The 24348-nt window shown below is 38.3% G+C and overlaps 1 protein-coding gene across 1 annotated transcript; it reads left to right on the top strand.

The window, feature by feature from the left end:
- The first annotated feature begins 250 nt into the window (after window positions 1-250).
- LOC307146845 (uncharacterized protein) lies at window positions 251-24192 on the top strand. Its single transcript, XM_079851155.1, has 15 exons — window positions 251-316; window positions 495-556; window positions 639-665; window positions 13608-14009; window positions 14158-14547; window positions 14623-14694; window positions 15193-15567; window positions 15718-16101; window positions 16184-16267; window positions 17486-17670; window positions 21821-21960; window positions 22690-22935; window positions 23076-23238; window positions 23798-23900; window positions 24003-24192. The coding sequence occupies exons 2-15, from the start codon at window positions 508-510 to the stop codon at window positions 24104-24106; spliced, it is 2724 nt and encodes a 907-aa protein (XP_079707281.1). The 5' UTR covers window positions 251-316; window positions 495-507; the 3' UTR covers window positions 24107-24192.
- Window positions 24193-24348: the final 156 nt, after the last annotated feature.

Raw genomic sequence — 24348 nt, 5'->3', positions numbered from 1 at the left:
AAAAAGTATACACCATATATATATATATATATATATATATATATATATATATATATATATATATATATATATATATATATAAAAATATAGATAATTTGCTACAGTTTACACAAACTGAGAAAGACAAATAGCATTCACCTAGATGCAAAGTAGGCTGCTTACACATACATCATGTCACATAAAAAATACATTCCGGTTCTATACTTACAGTAAAGCTCCACCCAGTTGAACATTAAATAACTGTGAGAGCTACAGTTCAGTGTTGTTTTGTGCTGCTGGAGAGAAAATCTCTGAATCTCCCGGAGTTTGACTGCTGGTAAAGTTATTTCTCTGCATTTTCTCTTCATTTTACCAAATTACCCTGAATGCCATTGGCTTTGATTGCTCTAAATTGATATTAATGTAATAATTTTTTTTTTTTTTTTTTTTTTTTAACAAATATGCACAATAATGAGAGTAAAAATAACAAAATGTTGTATGTTGTATGTGTGTAGGACTTTCGTCACAATGAGGTTTCTGATCTCACTGTGTGTTTCACTGCTGCTGCTGATTAATGGTGAGTGTTTTATAATTTGTCATGTAAAATGACTGAATATTTACTCAATAATAAATGATGCATATATTGTGTATTTTGACAGGTGAAATAAGCACTGGACAAACAACAGGTAGAATCATTCTTTCACTTCATCTAATCTTTAATTTATCCTCTTTCCATCCTTTGTTTTCCATTAAAACTGTAGAAATTATAGACATGCTGTATGAATAATTCACGTCTGTCATTTTTGGATGTCATTCTGTAGGTAGCATAAATTTTTAAATCATTAAATATTCTTAATTAAAGGTGCTATAAGCGATGCCACGCGTTTTTTAGGCCAAAACATTTTTTGTCACATACAGCAAACATCTCCTCACTATCCGCTAGCTGCCTGTCCCCTGAACACACTGTAAAAAAAACGCGGTCTCTGTTTTATATTAACACTGCCATTCTTTACCAAGAAATTCTATTTAAAAAATCTCATGCAGAACATTTCGATTTGAGATTATATAAAGAAATATATATTATGAATAATTTGAGCTGCAATTATACACTGCTGAAAAAAATATATATATACTGCGGTATTTTAATGGTCTTAAGTTGACTATTTTAATAACAAATCACTGGTCACTGTAGAAAAAGTAACTTGGAACAGCTTTTCCCAACTTGCTTTTTTGCTTTTTACAGGAAGAGTCACTTTTGTTCCACTCAATGTTAATGCCGTCAAACAGGTTATGAGTTTCTGAAAAATGACTGTCAGTTCGTTTGAATTTAATGTAAAACCAAATATCCCATAGGCTATAGGGTTCAAAACGGGACTAGTCAAAACTTGAGCCTGATGGCAGAGCCGGCCTGTCCAATAGGCTAGTTGCATGTGGCCGCCATGTTGGATTTTCAATCAGCGAGTGTGGGGGTAGACACTTCCGGTTTCGCATTACGACCCGGTGCAGGGAGCAGGAGAAAGCCGAAAATGATCTCTTATATTTGTTTATAGAATCAATTATATCTCTTAAAATACTACTAAGATCCATATTACTATCACACGAGCCAATGGCAATTAAATCCACGGATGCATAGTCAGATTAATGAATGAAATACAACTGTTCACGAACAGAAGATTGTATTTGACTTATGCTGCATACACATACGCAATGACAATTATGCCTACAGTAAATATAGAGTTACAACTACTATTAGAGTTGTTTGCATAAAATGCACCGCGAACATTCACTCGTTTGACCTGTGATAGGCTACAATTTATCTCCATAAATACAATTTTCTCAATTCTGCGCATATACACTCACCTAAAGGATTATTAGGAACACCTGTTCAATTTCTCATTAATGCAATTATCTAATCAACCAATCACATGGCAATTGCTTCAATGCATTTTGGGGTGTGGTCCTGGTCAAGACAATCTCCTGAACTCCAAACTGAATGTCAGAATGGGAAAGAAAGGTGATTTAAGCAATTTTGAGCGTGGCATGGTTGTTGGTGCCAGACGGGCCGGTCTGAGTATTTCACAATCTGCTCAGTTACTGGGATTTTCACACACAACCATTTCTAGGGTTTACAAAGAATGGTGTGAAAAGGGAAAAACATCCAGTATGCGGCAGTCCTGTGGGCGAAAATGCCTTGTTGATGCTAGAGGTCAGAGGAGAATGGGACGAGAAGAGGCTACAATTTGCACGAGCTCACCAAAATTGGACAGTTGAAGACTGGAAAAATGTTGCCTGGTCTGATGAGTCTCGATTTCTGTTGAGACATTCAGATGGTAGAGTCAGAATTTGGCGTAAACAGAATGAGAACATGGATCCATCATGCCTTGTTACCACTGTGCAGGCTGGTGGTGGTGGTGTAATGGTGTGGGGGATGTTTTCTTGGCACACTTTAGGCCCCTTAGTGCCAATTGGGCATCGTTTAAATGCCACGGCCTACCTGAGCATTGTTTCTGACCATGTCCATCCCTTTATGACCACCATGTACCCATCCTCTGATGGCTACTTCCAGCAGGATAATGCACCATGTCACAAAGCTCGAATCATTTCAAATTGGTTTCGTGAACATGACAATGAGTTCACTGTACTAAAATGGCCCCCACAGTCACCAGATCTCAACCCAATAGAGCATCTTTGGGATGTGGTGGAACGGGAGCTTCGTGCCCTGGATGTGCATCCCACAAATCTCCATCAACTGCAAGATGCTATCCTATCAATATGGGCCAACATTTCTAAAGAATGCTTTCAGCACCTTGTTGAATCAATGCCACGTAGAATTAAGGCAGTTCTGAAGGCGAAAGGGGGTCAAACACAGTATTAGTATGGTGTTCCCAATAATCCTTTAGGTGAGTGTATTTTCACTTACTTACATCAATTGGTCGATCAATATTATCATCACATATTTTACATTTACATTTTTAACTGTAGGTACCACAAACAATTTAATATAGTTAATTGTGTGTATATTTTACATGTAGTAAAATACTTATGTGCTGCTTATAAACACCAGACAGATAATGATTTATGAAACAGATGGTCTTTACTCATCTCAATTGCACAAAATAAATGCAGTAATAGAAAGCATAGAAACGCGTAGTCATCGTCATCCCTCCGGATCTTCTGCATCCACTCAGCCCGTACCGCAGCATCAACGTGGAATGCATGAAAGCTGACGACTTTGTTGCAACGTGACAAAACGGAACATAACTGCACACAACAATGAAGTGCTGAGGCTGTCACCCTCTGAAAGGCAAGTCGCCTCTCTTGAATCCTAAAAACACTCATTGTGAAAAATGATCTCTCTGGTAATGGAACTCGGTCGCTGTTGTCTCTCGCTCTCGCTGAGACACAGTTTGAAGGAGTTGAGGAGACACACAACCATCATTCTGACTTCTTGTCATTGGTTGTGTCTGTGTTTCTCAAGTTAAGGCTGCACTAGATTGCCAGTCTCACCTCTCTTGAACTGCAGAAAGACAGCATGAGAAAGAAGCTCTGCAAAACAGTCCTCTTTCAGGGGTTTTAGCTCATCCAAAGCTTTCGTGTGTGTGTGTGTGTGTGTGTGTGTTGGGAGGGGGGCTGTTAAATGTCAAGGGCTGGGAGGAGATGGATGCAGAAGAACGTGGTAGGACCAACCCGTTCTCATTCCCAGGGCGTCAAAAACTGAAGCATGGTCAAGTGCCTTTCGCGTCACAGAGAAGACGTCGAAGGTACTCCTAGGCGTCACTATATTGACGAACAAGGAACTCCATTGATTTCAATGGTGATCGTTGATTTAGAAAATTGCGATGACGTAGGGCCTATTATACTAGGCTAATTTGCCTTTTGCGTCTTAATCTGACGCATAAGGCAAACCGTTGAAATCAATGGAGTTCCTTGTTCGTCAATATAGTGACAATATAGTGACGCGTAGGAGTACCTTCGACGTCTTCTCTGTGGCTGTTAAATGTCTGGCACTTGACCATGCTTCAGTTTTTGACGCAATGGGAATTTGAACGGGTTGGTAGGACAGTGTGTGTGTGTGTGTGTGTGTGTGTGTGTGTGTGACAGAGAGAGACAAATATAAAAAGCTTCAAGTAACCTCTAATATAATATGTAAGGAATAATTGACGACAGGCCGTTGAATTATTAGAAAAATAATGCACACCCGAGGTGGTAATGCGGTCACGACGCGAAGCGGGTGTGCATTATTTTTCTAATAATTCAACGGCCTGAAGTCAATTATTCCGCTTATACTACAGTTACCACACCTCGAAACATTGTTCAGATTATGTATTTCAAGACGTTTGTAAAGTCTTTGTCATTAAAATGCTCTTGTATGTAGGACTAATTTCTTACGCATCTAGTCCAATGCCTCCGTTGCTAATTCCAAAACGTCATTTAGAGTTAGTAACGGAGGTTTGAGCCACTGATAGCAGAATAATGCTGGGACACACGACTAGCTGACACATTCTCTGACTGTTTTCATCACAGCAGATTTTAAACACCGACTCTGAACACAGACTGAACGCGCTGAACACGCGTTTGGACATGATCAGTCATAAGTATCAAATTATAACCGGCCTTAAAGTGTGTCCCCGGCTTTATGCAGTTATTAATGCATTTATTAGAGAGAGATGTTGCAATAATGAGACAGAAAAGCATGTGCGTCGATATTATTATTTATTTATTCAATTCGTTTTAATTAATTTGTTCATTCTTTTTTTTTCTATTATTGACAGATGACAGTAGACTAGCCAAATAAATGAAACACAAAGCCCTTTTAACAAGTAGGCCTATGAATAATTATTTATTTGTTATTATCTGCAATAATAATCCGTGCTGCAGGACTATCCATTTATTTAGCCTATATTGTTTCTATTGATTATATATAGGACTATATAGCCTACTTTATTAAAATTAAACTGCATTTTCCATTGATTGTGAAGCTAGACATTGAAAATTGCAGATCAAGCGCATGGGGCTGCATGTTTGTTCTTGTTATGAATTGTATCCTATTTTCCGTTATTACAGTTAAAGGGATAGTTCATCCAAAAATGAAAATTCTGTCAGTAATTACTCACCCTCATGTTGTTCCAACCCCGTAAGACTTTCGTTCATCTTCGGAACACAAATTAAGATATTTTTGATGAAATCTGAGAGCTGTCTTACTTCCCCATAGGCTTCTTAAGGGATTGAAACTGGCCCAGAATAGTTATTAAAGACATCGTTAAAATAGTCCAGATGACTACAGTGGCTCAACCATATGTTTATCAAGCGACGAGAATACTTTTTGTGCGCAAAAAACAAACAAAACTAACGACTTTATTCCACTATTCATTATGTTCTCCGTGGGCCTGAGTGTGTTTACTTAGTAAAACTGCGCAGCGCGTCTGTGTTGCACATCACCACGTAGGCTCACTATTGGCCGACGCTGATCATGTGTGTGATGCGTGTGACGTGCAACACAGACGCGCTGCACAAACTTGTATGCACGTCTTCTTTAAAGTAGACGATTCTGTATGATTCTGATGCCAAAGGTGGTTCCTGTGGCATCTGATCCACTGGGATGTCAGGTGTCACATTTAAATAATCAGGGTTCAGGTTCAGTATATTGTTTATGGTCCTCAACTTCTCTCTCTGCCTCTATTTTGCCCTCATCCATATAAGACTCTTTTTTTCTTGATCCTTTTGGCCAAGTTCATCAGTTGACAGGTGTTCTTTTTTGCCACTGAGTTTTCTTCTTTGGTAACTAAAAACAAAAAGAAAACTACCACTACCACTACTACTACTAATAATAATAGTAATAATATAATAATGGCAGGTGCCTGTTAATCACTCAGTTTTCGTCACAGCCCACTAAAGTCGTTAGTTTTGTTTGTTTTTTTGCGCACAAAAAGTATTCTCGTCGCTTGATAAACATATGGTTGAGCCACTGTAGTCACTTGGACTATTTTAACGATGTCTTTAATAACTATTCTGGGCCAGCAAGTTTCAGTCCCTTAAGAAGCCTATGGGGAAGTAAGACAGCTCTCAGATTTCTTCAAAAATATCTTAATTTGTGTTCCGAAGATGAATGAAAGTCTTACGGGGTTGGAACAACATTGATAGTGTGTGATTTACAAAATACCTATCATAGCCTTCATCACATATCATATGGTGACCAGACGTCCCTGGTTTCAGGGGACAGTCCCTGTTTTTGGTTGCCTGTCCCAGGCTAAATACAGAAAAAAACTACCTCTGTCCCCGTTTTGTTTTTGAAGACACAAACATTAGATTTTTCAATCAGATTGATAGTCAAACTGGAAATGTCCCAGTTTTTTCCCCGTTTTCAGGGGTTACGTTCCCAGTTTTGATCTCGGACGTCTGGTCACTTTAAATCATATATCAGAATATTATATTACTGTTAAGCCCACTATGAATATTAAAATACGCCGAACCATGTGTCCTGTATCATAGCTACATGTATGACCTTTGCAGGGAAAAAAAACGCTTGAAAATCAGTTCGGTATTCAGTGGGTGGGGACGGACAGAGAAAGCCAGCACTTGCAGGCTCACCATCTGGTCCCACCTTTAGGGAGAGGTGGGAACCTCAGGCACATATCCAGGCCGGGGTCTCAGCGGGTGAGTTTGCCGGTCTGAACTCCAGGCACAACTCCTTGACTGAAATCGAGCAAGTTTCTACCCTCTAGTGGAGACCATGCGAGCAAGAGAATTTTTAACTCACTGCCTGCAGTGGCCCTGGGGCGGTCTCTGCAGTGCAGTAGCACCAGAGATAAGCCCAAGAGGATAAAGAGGGGCACAAGGCAGAATCCTTTGCTCCCTCAGGAACCTGGCGATCAGGACGTGCTTCCCATGCTACTGCATCATGATGTGCATCAATAGAAAAAATAGAGGCAACATCATTTTGAGGGTGGAGGACACAGCCCTTACTCCAACCCATCTTGCAGGAAAGAGAGCACTGAAATGACCGAACGTCTTTCAGGATCTCCCCGCGGATACATTTACCTGACATAATAAATTTTTACATTTGATTATTCTAACTGACTTTGACATTATTTTCATTAAAGAGTTAAAAAGAATTGTCAAACATTCGCTCACATTTAATGATGCACAGATATCCTTAAAACCTTTTCATTTATGGAGTCAGATGAAATAACGAGAGAATACATATTAAAATGTATTACATTTAATCAAAAAATACTTTGCCTCGAGAAAAGACAGTAACACGTAGAGACTGCCCGCGCTGGTCGGATGCCAGACTTTGAGCCGATCGTGCGTGAGCTTACATTATTATAATACTATATATAGTAGTAATTGCATCATAACACTGTTACAATGCATTCAATCGGCTCTATTTTGCAAGAAAACTGAGTGATTATAACAGGCACCTACCATTATTATATTATTACTATTATTATTATTAGTAGTAGTAGTGGTAGTTTTCTTTTTGTTTTTAGTTACCAAAGAAGAAAACTCAGTGGCAAAAAAGAACACCTGTCAACTGATGAACTTGGCCAAAAGGATCAAGAAAAAAAGAGTCTTATATGGATGAGGGCAAAATAGAGGCAGAGAGAGAAGTTGAGGACCATAAACAATATACTGAACCTGAACCCTGATTATTTAAATGTGACACCTGACATCCCAGTGGATCAGATGCCACAGGAACCACCTTTGGCATCAGAATCATACAGAATCGTCTACTTTAAAGAAGACGTGCATACAACCATTAGTGAGCCAGAACCTCTAAATTCACGGTCCTCAAGATTATGCTCCAAAGACTGGATGACTTTCATGAATATATAGCATCTAACATCTAATCTAATTTAATCTAAATGTTTAACAATTTAAACATTTGTTCCAAGAACAATTAAATGCTTCAATGTTTTAATTACTTTCATATCATTAACAATATGAGTTGTATGTAAATATGTTCGTTCCAATAACAATGAAATCAAGCATAGCATTAGTTCTGGCAGGTCATGTTAGTCAAGCTTGCATCAGTGACTCTCAGCTGATCCACGTCTACCTATAGGAATACGACGCCTATCACAGCAATCATATACAGTATAAGCTCCTTCAGTACTATCAGCAGGTATCGCGTTTCTCAAGAGCTCCTACTGACCATGAAAATGACAATTTAGTATATATTCACATTACTTCAACATTTATAAATGAATGCACTTTGGCTTATTGCTCTTTTTATCATAATTTTATGAATTATTTTGATCACAGGTTTAACCCAGTATCTGTTACTGTACTGTATATTAACATCATTTTCTCACTAAATTAATAATAAAAGCATTTTAAAACTGAGTCTGACTCAAATTCTTATTGATAATACACCATGAGATGCTCTTTGTACAGCTGATGGCTAAAGAAATGTTGTTAGATGACATTAACACGTGAGCGGGGTGATTATAGGCCTGTCACACGTGTGCTTTTTAGCGTAGCTGTTTTCAACACCACACACATGGCGAATTCATGTCCTAAAACATCGATTTAGTTTATCATCCGTCGCTTCTCATATTTTTGCCGCAATCGTGGTATTTTCGCTCATGCTGAAAGTTATGATCGTTTACTATCGTCCGCCATTTAGGTGCAAACATTCTTTTTAACAAACGTTACTACAAATAAATCATCTTTTCCACAGGTGTCAAACCTTTGGGTTCAACCTCTAATTAAACACAGCAGATCCAGCAAGTCAAGTCCTTCATAAATATTTGAAAACAGGTTTGTGTGGTTTGAAGCAGGGGTGAAACCAACGTATGTATGTATGTGTGTATATGTATGTATGTGTGTGTATGTGGATATGTGCATATATACATGTACATATTTGTGTTTATTTGTTTTTGTTGTAAAGTTGCAAAGTTGTGGTAGAAATTACATCCATAGGGTATATTTCAGGAGCCGTAAAAGTAAATATATGTTCTGACTGCTGAAATTTAAAGTAAAAATCTAAGCAGTTTTTGAATAGTGTGTTTAAATATTTCACATATGTATGTTGAATGTTTCCCGAAAAACTCACAGGTTTCGGATTCATGTTTAATGAATAGCCTCGGGTTCAGGCCGGGTTCGGGTTTGTAACCAATAAAAATGATATGGGCTATAGGCAACATATAGTTTGCGTGCCGTGTGCTTGCCTTGTTGTGATCGTAAATATAAGCACTCAAGAGAGAAAGAACGTGCAAAGTTTAAGCACCACCATCCTCCTCTGATTGCTGTGTTGTGACCGAAATAGTGCGCGTGGGAGCACATGAGCAAATCCATTTTGTAAATTGATATATGAATCATTTTTATTTTATTATATATCATTTTACAAAACTGTTTTGCTCACAACACCGCAATCAGAGGAGGATACGCTGAAACCATCAACTGTCAATGCTGTTCTCTTCCTTAGAAGAGTTAGTATAGTATCATAGTTTTTATAGTTCCAGAGGAATTTGTGACTGTTTCACCTGTTCAACCATATCAGAGTTTCGTAATTACTAAGTCCATGCTTTTTCTCTCTTTTTTCTTGTGTGCTGACTGCTGAGGGAAAAGTCGGACAACATTTCTAACCGGCATGCACTGGTTCAAGTCAGCCGCTGATCGGTCTGTGCAGCGCTGCATGAAGTCGAACAAGCCTTATGTGTTCTGTGATGTGGGAAATGTTATAAGAATAGGGATGTTGATAATAGGTGCGAGTTTGTGTAGTAGCCTACTTCAACACTGTAAAATTTCATATTCCAATAGGGGAGGAGCCAAAAGTATAAAAAAGTGTCTGAGTATTTATTTAGGGTCTCTTGGTAGGCCGATGCATGAGCGTGCAATTGTGGTTTCGCAAACAAGTCAATCTGATAGTTTTCCTCTGTGAAACTGCATTGTGGATACGTGTTTACATTTTATAATTTTTTTGTTTATTTTGTTTATTTAATATATTTTTGCCGGTGGAAGAGTTTATTATTTTGATACAGGTTTGGACTCACTTGTATATAATGTGCACCTCTATATAAATAAAACATCATATTGCACCATAGAGCATTTGTGTTGGGCCATCATTTTTATTTTTTCCATCTTGGACCATACCCTGTCCAGGAAGAGGGCCATCAAAACCCACTTCCCTACAGGGTACATTTAGCAATATAGTGGGTCAATTATGTATATGATGTACATTACAATGTTATAATGAACTATATGCCTTTCGAGCCCGATCTCACGGGAAAACGTACAAATTCTACGAGGTGGCTTATTCGTACGAATTCATACGACCTGACTCGTACGAATTAGTACGATTTTTGCAAAATCGTACATATTTTACGAATTGGCCAATTCGTATGAATTCATACGAATGACCTACCCCTGACCCCGCCCCTAAACCTACCCATCACGTGGGTTTAGACAAATCGTACAAATTCGTACGAGTGAGGTCGTACGAATTAGTACGAATTAGCCAACTTTTTATCATTCGTACGAATTCGTACGAATTGGTCGTGAGATAGCGTTGGCCTTTCTGCACCAATGCTATAATTTTCTATATGTCATAATCATTTATTAACAAACACATATTTGTTTCTTAAAAGAGCTCATTGTTTCTGCCTTAAATTATTACATTGTTAAATTACAGTAATACAGTAATACAAAAATAATACAGAGCGATACTCTTCCACTTCAGTCAGTTTCTGGTTCAAAGTATATGGCTGAATTAAACCAGTATTTCCAGTATTGCCCTTGTGCAGCATTTACCCAAAGACAAGATATAGAAAGGGACTTTACCTCAGTAAAGCTGACCGAATGAATCTCTGAGCTGGTGTGAGTTAGTGGAGGCGGGACTAATTTGCATAATGGCTTTGTATATACTTGTAAGGACCACCCATTGGCCCAACGACGGAAACCAACGGCCTGGCGAAGGTTTAAAGCATGTATGTCTTTTCAGCGCTCCAGTGAAGTTCACTTAATCTATTGGAACTTAGTTTTAGTATTACTTTAGCTCTATGCGTAATCTGACTCCAATTTCAAATGATAATCAAATTTAGATCGTATTTCTGATTAGAAAATAATCATAAATATTGATTATGAATTAATTTAGATCTTTGATTATTCTGATTATCCCATACTTTCAATTATTCGTTCATTACGGACCTAGTGTCGCTTTGAGACGTCACGTCGCGACTGCGCGCTCACGATCACAAACTAGCCAGTCCTGAAATAGTCAGAGGGTGCAGTGCAAGTATTTTACCCTATGCAGTCGCGCACTACAGACTCATAGGCGTAATTTTTTATAATATTTGCAGCATACAACATGCTAAGTCAGGAGATAGTCAGAAATCAGAAGGTCTTCTAAGATGTGCTCCATGCTCCATTCATAGTGCCTTCAGTTTGATCTATCCTGGACAAAGATTTGCGGAAACACCAGACTACACATTAATCTACTGGAAATAATGATTTCAGAAGAATGCAGAATAAATCAAGGTTAACATTTATTTGTCAGGTAAAAGTGTATCATGCCAATTACAGAAGTAAATTATAAAAAGCCAATTCAAAAATACCTGACATAATTTACTCAAAGATGACTCTAAAAGTAAGTAATGTTTTCCTGACAAAGACACAGTAATGTGTCAGGACCTTCCAACGGGAAAATACTGAAACATTACTGTGGGGGAAAGATCCTGGTAAAAGATTCCCAAAGTGTGTTCTATTCCCCCGCCTTAAATACCAGACCAGAACAAAAGGGGTTAAACAAATGTTGTTTAGAGTTGGTTGGGCCAATCCATGTACCCCAGGGGGGTAGCACCTGGTTTCTTGAGATATCGTAAAGAGATATCAGCCAGAGAGGAGATACAGGATTCTCCTAAGTTCTCAATCTTTTTCATTAAACCAATGACTGCAATGAAATTAAGACCATTTTACCAATCGCACTGAGACACTTAAAATGATACCAAACATGAAAAGGAAAAAACAACACATTCACAAGATACACCATATGCGATATATAGACATTCTTAATTTAACTTTCAGTGACTTGAGGAGGGAGAAGAGGAGGGAGAGGGGGGATGAGTTGAAGTCAAACAAAGGGACAAGGAGATAAGTTTGGGCAGGACAAGGTTCTGTGCTCTGTCTTTGCTGTCCAGGGGGCATTTTATGGCGTTATTGCAGGGTGAGTTTTGTTTTAACAGGAAAATCAGTTCTTACATACTAAATGAAGCAAGGTTGTAGCTGAAATTGGTGATCTATTGACTGTGAAATCGGTGATCCATTGATAATGTCTTGATGTACTCACCATGTGCATGCGTAAACTGGAATACCCTCTGGTGTATATGCAGGTAGATAATGAAATGGTAATGATGAACAGGTAAAATAGGCGGTGTGACAGGTGGGATGATCCATGATTGACAGCAGAACAGTAACACCAGACTTCACCTGCTGGTCCAGCCCGTTCTCATCCCAAGGCGTCATATACTGACACTTTTGACATTTCGTCTACATCCAAAGCACATGGCACCCTTTATCGTCAATATGAGACGCAGATAGATATGGGCCAGAAGGCGCCTCCTAGCGGTCTAACCTATACCCCAGACCTAAACCTACCCATATCCGAACAAAGCTATCTGCGTCTCATATTGACGCTAAAGGGTGCCATGTGCGTTGGATGTAGATGAAATGTCAAAAGCGTCAGTATATGACGCCCTAGGATGAGAATGCGTTGGCTGGTCAGAGCAGGAACAGCAAAACCTAAAAACCATCTAAAGAGAGCTGATAGTAGATGGGACGGCTAAAATCACATGTTTTCCAGCAAACACACAATAACTGTCAAAATAATTCCTTATTTTCACTTTATCATAAGCTTTTACTTTTAAGGTGTATTCAAAGACACTTAGCCTAGAAATCTAGACGCACCCTAGCGGCAGCAAAATTTATTTTGCAGCCAGTGTGGTCCAGCAACTCTCCGTTGACTTTTGAGCTGGAAAAAACAAACTCAGGTCAGGCCAATCACATCGTGTATAGAGTAGGGAGGGCGGGCGGGCTTAACATAATGACGACAGAGTTGCGACGGTTCCTTGCTACTTGAAAACAAAGAATGGCTGCTGCTGGCGAACAGTTTTTCGAATCAGCTTTGGCCGTGACTCTGGAGGACTTGGAGTTAAGTTTTTCTTTGAGAAAAGAGCAAAGAACGGCACTTAAGACATTCTTAAAAAAGGAAGATGTGTTCTGAGTTTTGCCGACTGGATACGGCAAAAGTTTAATATACCAACTAGCCTTCTTCGTTGCTCTGATTGGTTGTAGCGCTATCCTATTGCATGCAGAGGGATTTTGAGAGACAACCGTTTATCCCGCCCCTCAGATTGAGCCGTGCCAATGGTGAGTTGCCAGACCTAACATCTTGATGTAGGTCTGGCTTGCCAGGCTAAGATTTTAGTATTTTTAAAAAACAAATACTTGCTCTACAAAAAAAAAAAAAAAAAAAAAAAAAAAAATGATACAATAACAAGTCTAATGTAGATATACTGTACAAACCAGCAAGAGTAAGGAAAATACTTAGGGAGAAAATCACTTTTTAAGTGCAGAGAATGAGTATGAATCATCACATGTCTGTTATTTGTTTGTCTTAATTTTCTCAGAACCTACAACTTCCATCTCTGATTCTTGCTATGATTATAACACTCTTGATGAATCCTGGAGAGACATACGGCAAAAGCGATATCAGTACTATGGACAGGATGATACCCTTGTTGAATGGAGTGGCTGGTATCGGCTGTATCTGAATGGAGAAAGTGCCCAGATGTCTGAGTGGTGTGTGAGTAATGTGGGATGTGGTGGAGAAACTGCACTGTATCTCAACGGTTCTCATCCAACACTTGAGGATGGAGTGGTGAACCGCGAAGTCGTGGGAACTTATTGGAACGGTGATTGTGGCAGCTACAGATCTAATTCCATCCGAGTCAAAGCCTGTCCAGGAGATTATTACATCTATGAATTTGTCAAACCCATCATATCAGCTCCAGGGCCCATGTACTGTGCAGGTACAATTTTAAAAACTAAATTAGCTGCTTGTCCTATACAAGGTATCAGGGATGCTGGAGCTTATCCCAGTGTCTCTGTAGTCAGGGCTAAAACTAAATTGTCAGCATTTTAACATTATTTTACAAAGATATCTTTTGTCCATAACAGTTGCTTTCCAAAGCATCATCAGTGATCCCTGCTACAACTATGAGTCTCTGGATCGTCCCTGGAGAGCCAACAATGAAAGTGGAGATAACATTTGTGATGACTCTTTCTCCTGGAATGGCTGGTACCGGCTTTTCTACTATGGAATGGACATCCGGATGTCAGAGACCTGTATTAGTTCATTCACCTGTAACACAGAAGTCAATCTGTGGCTCAATGATCCTCACCCTCAGATAGAGGATGGAGTGGTGACCAGGGAGGTCTGTGGTAGTTATCATTTGGGAAGCTGCTGTGATTACAAGACAAAACCCATCAGAGTGAAAGCGTGTCCAGGGTATTACTATGTCTATGAACTTGTGAATCCACAATTTGGGTGTTCGGGATACTGCACAGGTAGTGTGATTTTCACAGAGACCTTAAAACCTTTCAAAATGATTTCATTCATGTTTTGAATTTCCTTCTTTATAGATGTCAGCACTGTATCACAGGTGTTTTTCACTACAAATCTAGATATAATCCCTGGATCCAACATCACATTGAGTAAGTTGTATATAGTATATACAATTTAATATATTATATTTGACTGCCCTGACACTATTGGGTGAGAACTGACTGAGCTGGACGATGACATCGCTGTTTACTGCAGAACTGCTTTAGATTAAAGGAACAAACATAATAATTTATGATCTTTGCAACGGACCTGAATCGACACTGAACTGACTTCAGATGAACAATGCCACTATTTTTTTTAACTGCTTTACAGCTGAAATTAATGTCTGAAATAATTTTCCTGCTTTGAAAAACTATATTGCATAAAGCGCAATATAAATAAAGGTGACTTGACTTGACTTAACTTAATATAAATGAATACAATATTAAAAATATCCATAACTGTAATTTTTTTTGTAATGATTGTATCATACTACACAGTAATGTCATGTAAAGTACAAATGGCTAAAATACATGATGATTATTACTATATTTGACTAATCAAATTAGGCCTCACAAGTTCCTTGTTTTGATCTCTCACTAAAACAGATTATGACCCATGCAATAACTACAGGAGAGGCACAATTATTTACTGGTATACAAATGAATATGTAAATAGACATGATGACACTCTTGTAGAATGGGATGGCTGGTATCGACTCTTCATCAATGAATCAAGTGCTCAGATGCCTGAGTGGTGTATGTCTTACATGTCATGTGGAGGTTATAGTTCTCTGTGGCTTGGTGGCTCTCATCCTCGGCTAGAAGATGGAGTTGTTACTCGTGAAATTTACGGCTCCCGTAATGAACAGTGCAGTCGCTACAGATCCGCCCCGATCCAAGTCAAAGCTTGTCCTGGAAATTATTATATCTACAAATTTACCAGACCAACTCTTTCAATCCCAGCTCCTGTATATTGTGCAGGTATATTCATCTGTTTATTTTACGTGTTTATCATGAATTGTATTGTATATTTTCACATGATTACCTGTGCAGACCTGTTAAAGTTTATCTTCTACTTGGATGCATTTAATCTTCAGTATACAATGCTCTCTTTCTAATTTCTCATTATAGTACCTTTCACCACCCCAAGTGTTGACCCCTGCTACAACTATACCAGTCTGGATGAGCCTTGGAGAGCCACTGACCATCATAACTTAGGCATGTGTGATTATAATGTGGAGTGGAATGGCTGGTACAGGGTGTTCAACAATGGTCAAAATGCTCAGATGCCAGAATCATGTGTAAATCAGTACATGTGTGGCACTAGTGACCCACTGTGGCTCAACGGCTCTCACCCACAGCTGGAAGATGGAGTGGTCACCCGTCAGGTCTGTGTCTCCTCATGGAATGGCTGCTGTACTTACAAATCCCACCCTATAAGAGTCAAAGCCTGTCCAGGAAATTACTACGTTTATGAGTTTGTCAAGCCAATATTTTGCGGAGCTTACTGTGTTGGTAGGAAAGCATTTACTCATATGTATTTCAGTCATTTATTTTGAAAATGATTGCGGTTGATATAAAATGTTCCTAATGACAGAATACACAAACCAGTCCATCCCATCGGCATCTACAATAACAGAGACAATCTCAACCACAGAATCCATTACTCCACCAACCACTGGTAAAGTATTGTCTTGACTCCTTTATAACATTCTTTTGTTGACCCATTACACAAGGGTATAGAAAAAGTCATAGCAAAACTTAAAGGGCCCATATTATGCTATTTTAAATGTTCCTAAGTTTGTTTTGGAGGTCTCCTATAATAGGTTCACATGCTTTGGTAATGTACAGTAACAGTTTGTAACAGAGTGTAACATCTGTCAGATGGTTTGAAGTCTGCCCAGATGAAAACTGAAAAACAGGAGGCAAACCAACTGGGAGTCCCATGTATTTATAGATGGTTCGTACAATAAGCATACTCTTCATATACATGTAAAAGATTGAGTATAAACAGGAAAAAGAAAGCACTCTGATAAAAGCGACAATTCAAAGTGGAAATGAACACATCAGTATAATGTAACAGCAGTCAGCGGTAGAGCGGCCATCTCTCTCTTCAGTCAAGCATTCTCTCTACCTGTGTGTGCATACATACAATAACATACACCATAGAAGAAGTCTTCTTAAAAGCACATAGTATTTATCATTAGGTGACCGTTACAAGAGTCCACAATATTCAGTATACAATGCCAGGTTTCTTAGAAAGCTACATTAGGAAACAAGCTAGAGCAGAGGTAAGGTGAAGAAAAGAAAAATAAGATTTTTTTGGGCTGAAGTCTTAGATTTAAATTTTTTTCTCACTTAACCTGTTTATTGTACTGCTGTCTATCTTTTTATCTATCTATCTATCTATCTATCTATCTATCTATCTATCTATCTATCTATCTATCTATCTATCTATCTATCTATCTATCTATCTATCTATCTATCTATCTATCTATCTATCTATCTATCTATCATCTATCTATCTATCTATCTATCTATCTATCTATTCTTTTTTTTAAATGTTTTTTTTTTTTCTGTAAAATTAATTTGGTTTCAGTGTTAATAGTAAGCAAACAACTTTCCAGCATTGTAATTTCCTTAGGGATTAATACAGTTTTATCTAATCTCTTCTCTCTCAGATGCTACTGGGACATGACTCAGTGTGTCTTTGTGTTAAATTTCATCTATCTGTGCTTCTCTTAGATGCGAGAGATCTCTATTCTGAGCTCTTATGTAAAAAGGACCATCATACACCACAACCACATTCTGACTCTTTTGGTTGGTATCATTCCACATCAAAATGTGAAATATACTTTTTTTCAGTCAATAATTATCTTTATTTGTATTTCTCTCTCAGATTTCTCAGAAACCTGTGAAAGCAGCTCTGGCTCCATGTCTGTGTCTCGCTGTCAGCTCTTTGAGGCTGGTTTTCCAGCTGATGTCTTACACCTCAATGATCCCAGCTGCAAAGGAACGGTCCGGAATGGCAGAGTGGAATTCCTCTTTGATAATGATGAACACATCTGTGGTACAAATCTTGTGGTAGGTTTAACTATATATGATCTATTCAAATACAGTGCTGGTCAGAATTATTTTCCCTCTTGGTAAATATGATCAAAGATGGCTGTAAAAAATAAATCTACATTGTTAATCATTTTGATATATATATATTTTTTAAAAAAAAAGCAAAAATCTAACATTTCATTGAAGTAAAATAATTGAAAGTGGGGGGAAAATCACATTATGAAATAAATGGTTTTCTCCAAAACACGTTGGGAACAATTATTTGCCCCCTTTTATTAAATACTTTTTGCAACCTCCTTTTAAGATAACAGCTCTGAGTCTTCTCCTATATTGCCTGATGAGACACCTGACCGGATACAAAATCTCTCCAGATCCTTCAGATTCCCAGATCCATGTTGGCGCTTCTTCTCTTCAGTTCAGCCCACTCATTTTCTATATGGGTACGCCGCTGTCAAAACCAGCAATGCAAGTTTGAGAGGTGGCATCTGCAATGGCTATCCCAGTCCCTGACCTGAACCCTATAGAAAATGAGTGGAGTGAACTGAAGAGAAGAAGCGCCAACATGGATCTGGGAATCTGAAGGATCTGGAGAGATTTTGTATGGAGGAATGGTCTCTGATCTCTCGTCAGGTGTTCTCCAAACTCATCAGACAATATAGGAGAAGACTCAGAGCTGTTATCTTGGAAAAAGGAGGTTGCAAAAAGTATTTAATAAAAGGGGGCAAATAATTGTTCCCAACGTGTTTTGGAGAAAAACACTTATTTCATAATGTGATTTCCCCCCCACTTTCAATTATTTTACTTCAATGAAAGGTTACATTTTTGATAATTGTTTTAATAAAATATCAAAATGATTAACAATGCAGATTCATTTTTTTACAGCCATCTTTGATCATATTTACCAAGGGGGAAAATAATTCTGACCAGCACTGTACACCATCCACAGATTTGTAGTGCCTAAAAGAACAAGCAAATTTGTGACTAATCCCAGTTAGTCTAGCACAGTTTTAATAGATATATAAAATAGTAAATGTTAGAATTAATGGGTCAAGTGTGGATGAAAAAGAATAGAATAGAATTGAACCTGAACCTAGAACCTGCCAATAGAATTTTACAATAGTCCAGTCTGGATAGAACAAAAGCTTGGACAAGGAGTTGTATATCATGCTCCAAATAGGAAGGGCCTGATCCTCCTAATGTTACATAAGGCTAATCTGCAGGACCAAGCAGTTGTGGTCTGTGAAGTTTAACTGATTATTAATCATAACTCCAAGGTTCCTGGCTGTCCTGGATGGAGTTATGGTTGATTAACCTAGCTGAAGTTGTTATGAAGTTTTGGGTTGGCTGAGACCACATGTAGTTCGGTCTTCGCAAGGTTGAGTTAAAGGTGTTGGTCCTTCATCCTGCAAGACATGTCTGTCAGGCAGGCAGAGATGTGAACAGCTAACATCGGATCATCTGGCTTGAATGAGTGTACACACACTCATAGAAGTGTGTCTGTCCGCGGTGCCCAGCTACGGCTCAGGGCCCTATTCAAAATTCTGCGGCGCCACAGAGTGCCATTTACATAGTTTATATTAAATTTACATTATATTTGTCTCAAATCATCGTTAATGTATATACTGACTTCACCCTGTGCTGCAATATACTTTTAGTTTTATATTAATTTACAGAAATCATCTGTGTGGAAGAAAATTAATGGATTTTCAGGTGAGATTCTCAATTAAGTAATTTAATGTACGTCCTGAGGTAAAGTGTTCAGACAGCAGACTCAGCAACGATTGTATTTAATTGTAGCAACAGTACAATCATAACATCGCAACTATCGCAAATCAAAGTGAAAGAAAGTCGCAGACGCTTAAAGGACAAGTTTACAGATCGTTTCTGATGAAATAGAACGGTTAAGATTAAAATTTGGACACATGCTGCTGTCCCGAGAATTTTAGGTTTATTTCGCTTTCCCCTCCACCAGTAGACTGGTTGTATAGGTGCACTGGAACAATCCTTCCTAAAACACATTAAACTTTCGTTTACAAAGACGTGAAACTCACCGAGTGGTCAGGGGTGTTCAATGATATGCTCACACAAAAATCGCTGCAAAAGATGCTTTCCAACAGGTGTTTTACCATTCATTGTAAAACTATGGACCTATTTTTCCAAACGTCTCACACCCGTACATTCTTCCGTTGAGAGCTTGAATAATAGACACTCCAGCCCAGTTGGTGGCGATAATGCACCTTTGCAAGCAAACCACTGGCATTTCATTGTTTGCGATCCGCCGTAAAAAAAAAAACACGAAGAAGAAGAAGAAAACAACCCCATTTCAGTTTCCGGCGGCGGAGTAATACCGAACCTCACAGCACATCCAATGCAAGTCAATGGAGTTGGACAAAAACTACGATAACAACTACGAAAGCATCTTTTGCAGCGATTTTTGTGTGAGCATATCATTGAACACCCCTGACCACTCGGTGAGTTTCACGTCTTTGTAAACGAAAGTTTAATGCGTTTTAGGAAGGACTGTTCCAGTGCACCCATGCAACCATTCTGGAGGTTTTGGGGAAAGCAAAATAAACCTAAAATTCTCGGGACAGCAGCATTTGTCCAAAATTTAATCTTAACCGTTCTATTTCATCAGAAACGATCTGTAAACAGGGCTTTAAGTGTAAAATACTGAACTTGTCCTTTAACACACAATCATCTTCATTAAAAGTAAAGAAATGAAATGATCTTACCATGTGCCATTGCCATTCTCTCCTATTGTGATCTTTGATTTTGAAATAAGATCTGATGATCAATAAATTGCAGCTCATATCTGTTGATTTCTGTGACGTGAACTCCATTAAATCTGCATATAGCGCGGGAATTGAAGATCGGATTTATATCCGTTTTGCAAAAACACATTTATGTGACCAGGTGTAAATGGAATCGTTTTGATAAATCAGATATCTATCTGATCAGTAAAAACACATGAAGTAACCAGGTGTAAACAGGCCCCTAGACGCGACACGGCGCTGCGCTCGTCTGGTGTGCGACCCTCTTTAGTCTCAGTACCTGCCTTTATAAAAAACAAATTTAATGTATTCAGTGTCATATTTTCTCACCACACACTTAGCAACTTTTGCTTGCACAGGTCTGTCTCCCACATCTGTGTTTCTTTTCAGAAAACCATCCATATAACAGTAACGTAATGTTACTGCATCTCATCGAACAAACGTTCAATCTGACGTTGTGACATGATTGGTGTTGTGATATTTAAACATAAATTAGCTTTTAGATAATGCATCATGACTTGACTTGAGTGTTTTTGATCATATAAATTCATAAGAACAATCAGGTAGTTAGAAAATAACAAGATTTGTCAATTAAAAAAACAAATACAAATTAATTTGTGGGTAGCTTACCACTGCTTACACGGCCCACCAGATGGCGCTGCGAGGCCCACTAGAGGGCCGCGGCCCACTGGTTGAGAATCACTGTACTGGAGGACACAGGGAAAGTACGTAGTTTGTTAGGATTGCGTTGCCTTCAACATGTGACACATGATTTATGAGTGTTAGTAATGGTAGGGATTTGGAAGCACATAGCGAAGAAAGGTCACAAAAACAAACAGAAGTTGTATATAAGAGGAAGGAAAAAAGAGCAATACTTAAGTGCCTTGTCGGTGTCCTTGCTTGGTGGACTCGCACAGGTAGACTCGCTGGTCTTTACACACTTCGGTCTTCACACAAGGGCTGCCACATCCACTGCCATGGCATACTAATCAATTATATACTTGCCTGATACGTCGTTATTGAATTCAACTGGTCATACCTTAGTATTAAACAGAACGAAACTGAAAATACACGCAACATGGCACAATAACATATGTGACTTTAGCACACGAATTCACTAAGGTAAACACAGTAAACAAAACAGTGTTTCCTAGCAACGACAACTGCAACAAAATCAAATGAGAAAAGAAACAAATACACACACTGGATGCTGTCCACTTCTTTTGCTTGACTGCTTCTTCTGTGCCCACATTCTCCACCATTAATGTCACCTACCATTATTTTACTTGACTGATGCAACTTTTTGTAGTTTCTAATGTTGCTTTAATACATTTTTCAAAAACCTTGAATTTTATCTAGGCTAAATAACAAAATGTTATATTTATTGTCCACAGGCTAACGGCACCCACTTCATCTATGATAACTTTATTCTGAGGACACAGAGGTCAGAGAAAATCCTGAAGCTTTCTTTCAGCTGTGTTTATCCTCAAACACCAACACTTTCATTGAATGTGGAAATCAACCCACTGGAGAGGTGTGAGTCAATTTTAAATTCAGACTTCTTTATCAGCCTTATTTATTAAAGCAGTAGTTCAACTAAAACATGGATATTTTCTCACCTTAATGTCTTTATTTGTTTTGTAGAAGAATAAAACATTGTAAAGCAATTAGTCCTCATGGAGACGTTTAAGCTTCAAAAAAGATGCAAAGATGTACTGTTTTACAAGTCATCTAAACTATGCCATAGCTTTGTGTAAGGAGCTTAAGAATCAGATTAGTCAGACTCATTAACGAATCATTCAGTTTTTTTTTAAGAACCAGATTCCTTCAAATTATCTGACTCAAAAGAAATCACATACAATTCGGACATCACTACTTCTCTCATCAACTCTTATGAAACTACCAAAGAGATCTAGTGCGCATGTCAAAATTTTCATTAAGTAATGCCTTTGGGTCTGTTCCTTAAACAAAACTATCGTATGACTTCAGAACATTTATGAGTATGGATTATTTTAATGATGTTGCTATTGCATCTTTTTTTAACCTTGAAAAATGTCCCCTTTTGTATTTCATGGAAGAAAGAATGTAATAGTTTGCAATGGCATGCATGGGAGTAAAGGAAGATAGAATTAAAATTTTTGGACTAACTAATCCTTTAAGCATGAAAACAAATCTATAAAAAACAAGTAGCATGGCTACAAATATATATGGTATTCTCTTAAAACAGTTTTTTACCCATATATATTTTTTTCTATTTCATCAGCATTGTGCACAAGACTCTTCCCGCTGGTAAAAGCAGATATCGGGTCCGGATGATTCCATTTCAGGATGATGAGTTTACCCGGCCCTTCACTGGTCGTGTGGATGCAGAGCTCGACCAGGAGATGCATGTGGAAGTTCGTGTTGAGGGGGTCGACAGCCGCCAGTTTGCCCTGGTGATGGACACGTGTTGGGCTACACCTGTGAATGATCCTGATTACAGCCTCCGCTGGGATCTCATCCTTTCAGAGTAAAGCAGGGATTTTTTTAGGATTGCCTGAGATACTTTATCTCTCATGATTTCAAGACAAAAGCACAGGGTTCAATTTTTGTTCAGTGGAAAGAAAGAAAAAAATTTGATTTGTTGATTGTCATTATTGATATTCTCAGGTGTCCCAATCCAAATGACGACACAGTGGATCTGCTGCAGAACGGCGTCTCGACATCCAGCCGTTTCACCTTTGGGATGAATATCTTCACTGCAAACTCCACTAAGCTTTACCTGCACTGTGCTGTTCACCTTTGCCTTCTGTCAAGCAATCGCTGCTCAACGGTGAGTTTACAAAACCTTGCATAATGATAATGAGTAATTGATAATAAATGTAATTTATAACTTTTAAATATTTAAAAATGACTGTTAAATTCTATTTTGGAACGTCAAATGCTCTATATTAGAAGATCAAATGCTTCAGTGTCGGATCTCATTAAATGCATCTATAGCACACATTGTGTTTATTGTGCAATTTATACGTGAGAATTAGTTTTTAGGTGCATATGATACGCACTGTAAACCCCTTTACAGTATAGGGTACATGCGTATTATACGTTTGGGTAGGATTAGTGGTGTGGGGTACATGGGTATTACACGCAATAAAGTGTGTATCATATGCATGTGAAAACTGTCTATCATATGCACGTAAAAACTTATTTTCACGTAAAAATTGCACAATAAACACAATGCGTGCTATAGATATGCATTTCATGAGATCAGGCTGGTATGTAAGGCTGCTTGTTTTTTCTGCCGTCTGCTTGAGACTTTCCTTTATTTCATGTTTGCTCAGCAATATTTAACAGGGATTCGCACAGCTGGATTTTGTTCTTTTCTCTATTAGGACTGTGCCTCTGGACACCGGCGGAGAGAGGGCAGGTCTCTGGACTTCCATGACAGTGCTTCCATATCCATGGGTCCTCTGGTGTTGTCTGAAGGGAACACAGGTGAACATTTCATTTATTTTAATCATTTGTAAATAAAGGTTTCTGATGATTTCTGTCATGAATGCATCATATATCACTGCATTGTATATTTCCTGTTCACAGATAAGTGGGTCCCAGAACAAGTGAAGGTATCTGAGGCGTCTTGTCTGTGTGGTTCTCTGATGCTGATACTTGTTCCTCTGATGAGTGTCCTGACACACTTTTAGCTTAATCCCACAACATTTTACAAGCATTTTGTCTAATGCCATTTTAATGAATGTAACATTGGTGTCATACTGGTTTTGGGTTTCAAATTTTTTTCTCATCTCATGTAGTCTTTGTCTATATTAAAAAAATAATCATTATTTAATCATTTAAATGAATTGTTATATACTTCATCTTTTACTACGGTAACAAAGACAATCAGATTCGTGTTTATTCTAAAGCATTAAAGGGATCATTTCTGTTT

The sequence above is a fragment of the Squalius cephalus genome (assembly GCF_949319135.1).
Source record: "Squalius cephalus genome assembly, chromosome: 19".
Classification (NCBI taxonomy): Eukaryota; Metazoa; Chordata; class Actinopteri; order Cypriniformes; family Leuciscidae; genus Squalius; species Squalius cephalus.
This window is presented reverse-complemented; position numbering and strand designations above follow the sequence as displayed.

Coding starts and splice junctions, on each gene's coding strand:
- LOC307146845 (XM_079851155.1), top strand. CDS start 508: ATGAGGTTTCTGATCTCACTGTGTGTTTCACTGCTGCTGCTGATTAAT. Junction 15,568..15,717: donor AGCTCCTGTATATTGTGCAG/GTATATTCATCT, acceptor TTCTCATTATAG/TACCTTTCACCACCCCAAGT. Junction 16,268..17,485: donor CATTACTCCACCAACCACTG/GTAAAGTATTGT, acceptor TTTCTCTCTCAG/ATTTCTCAGAAACCTGTGAA.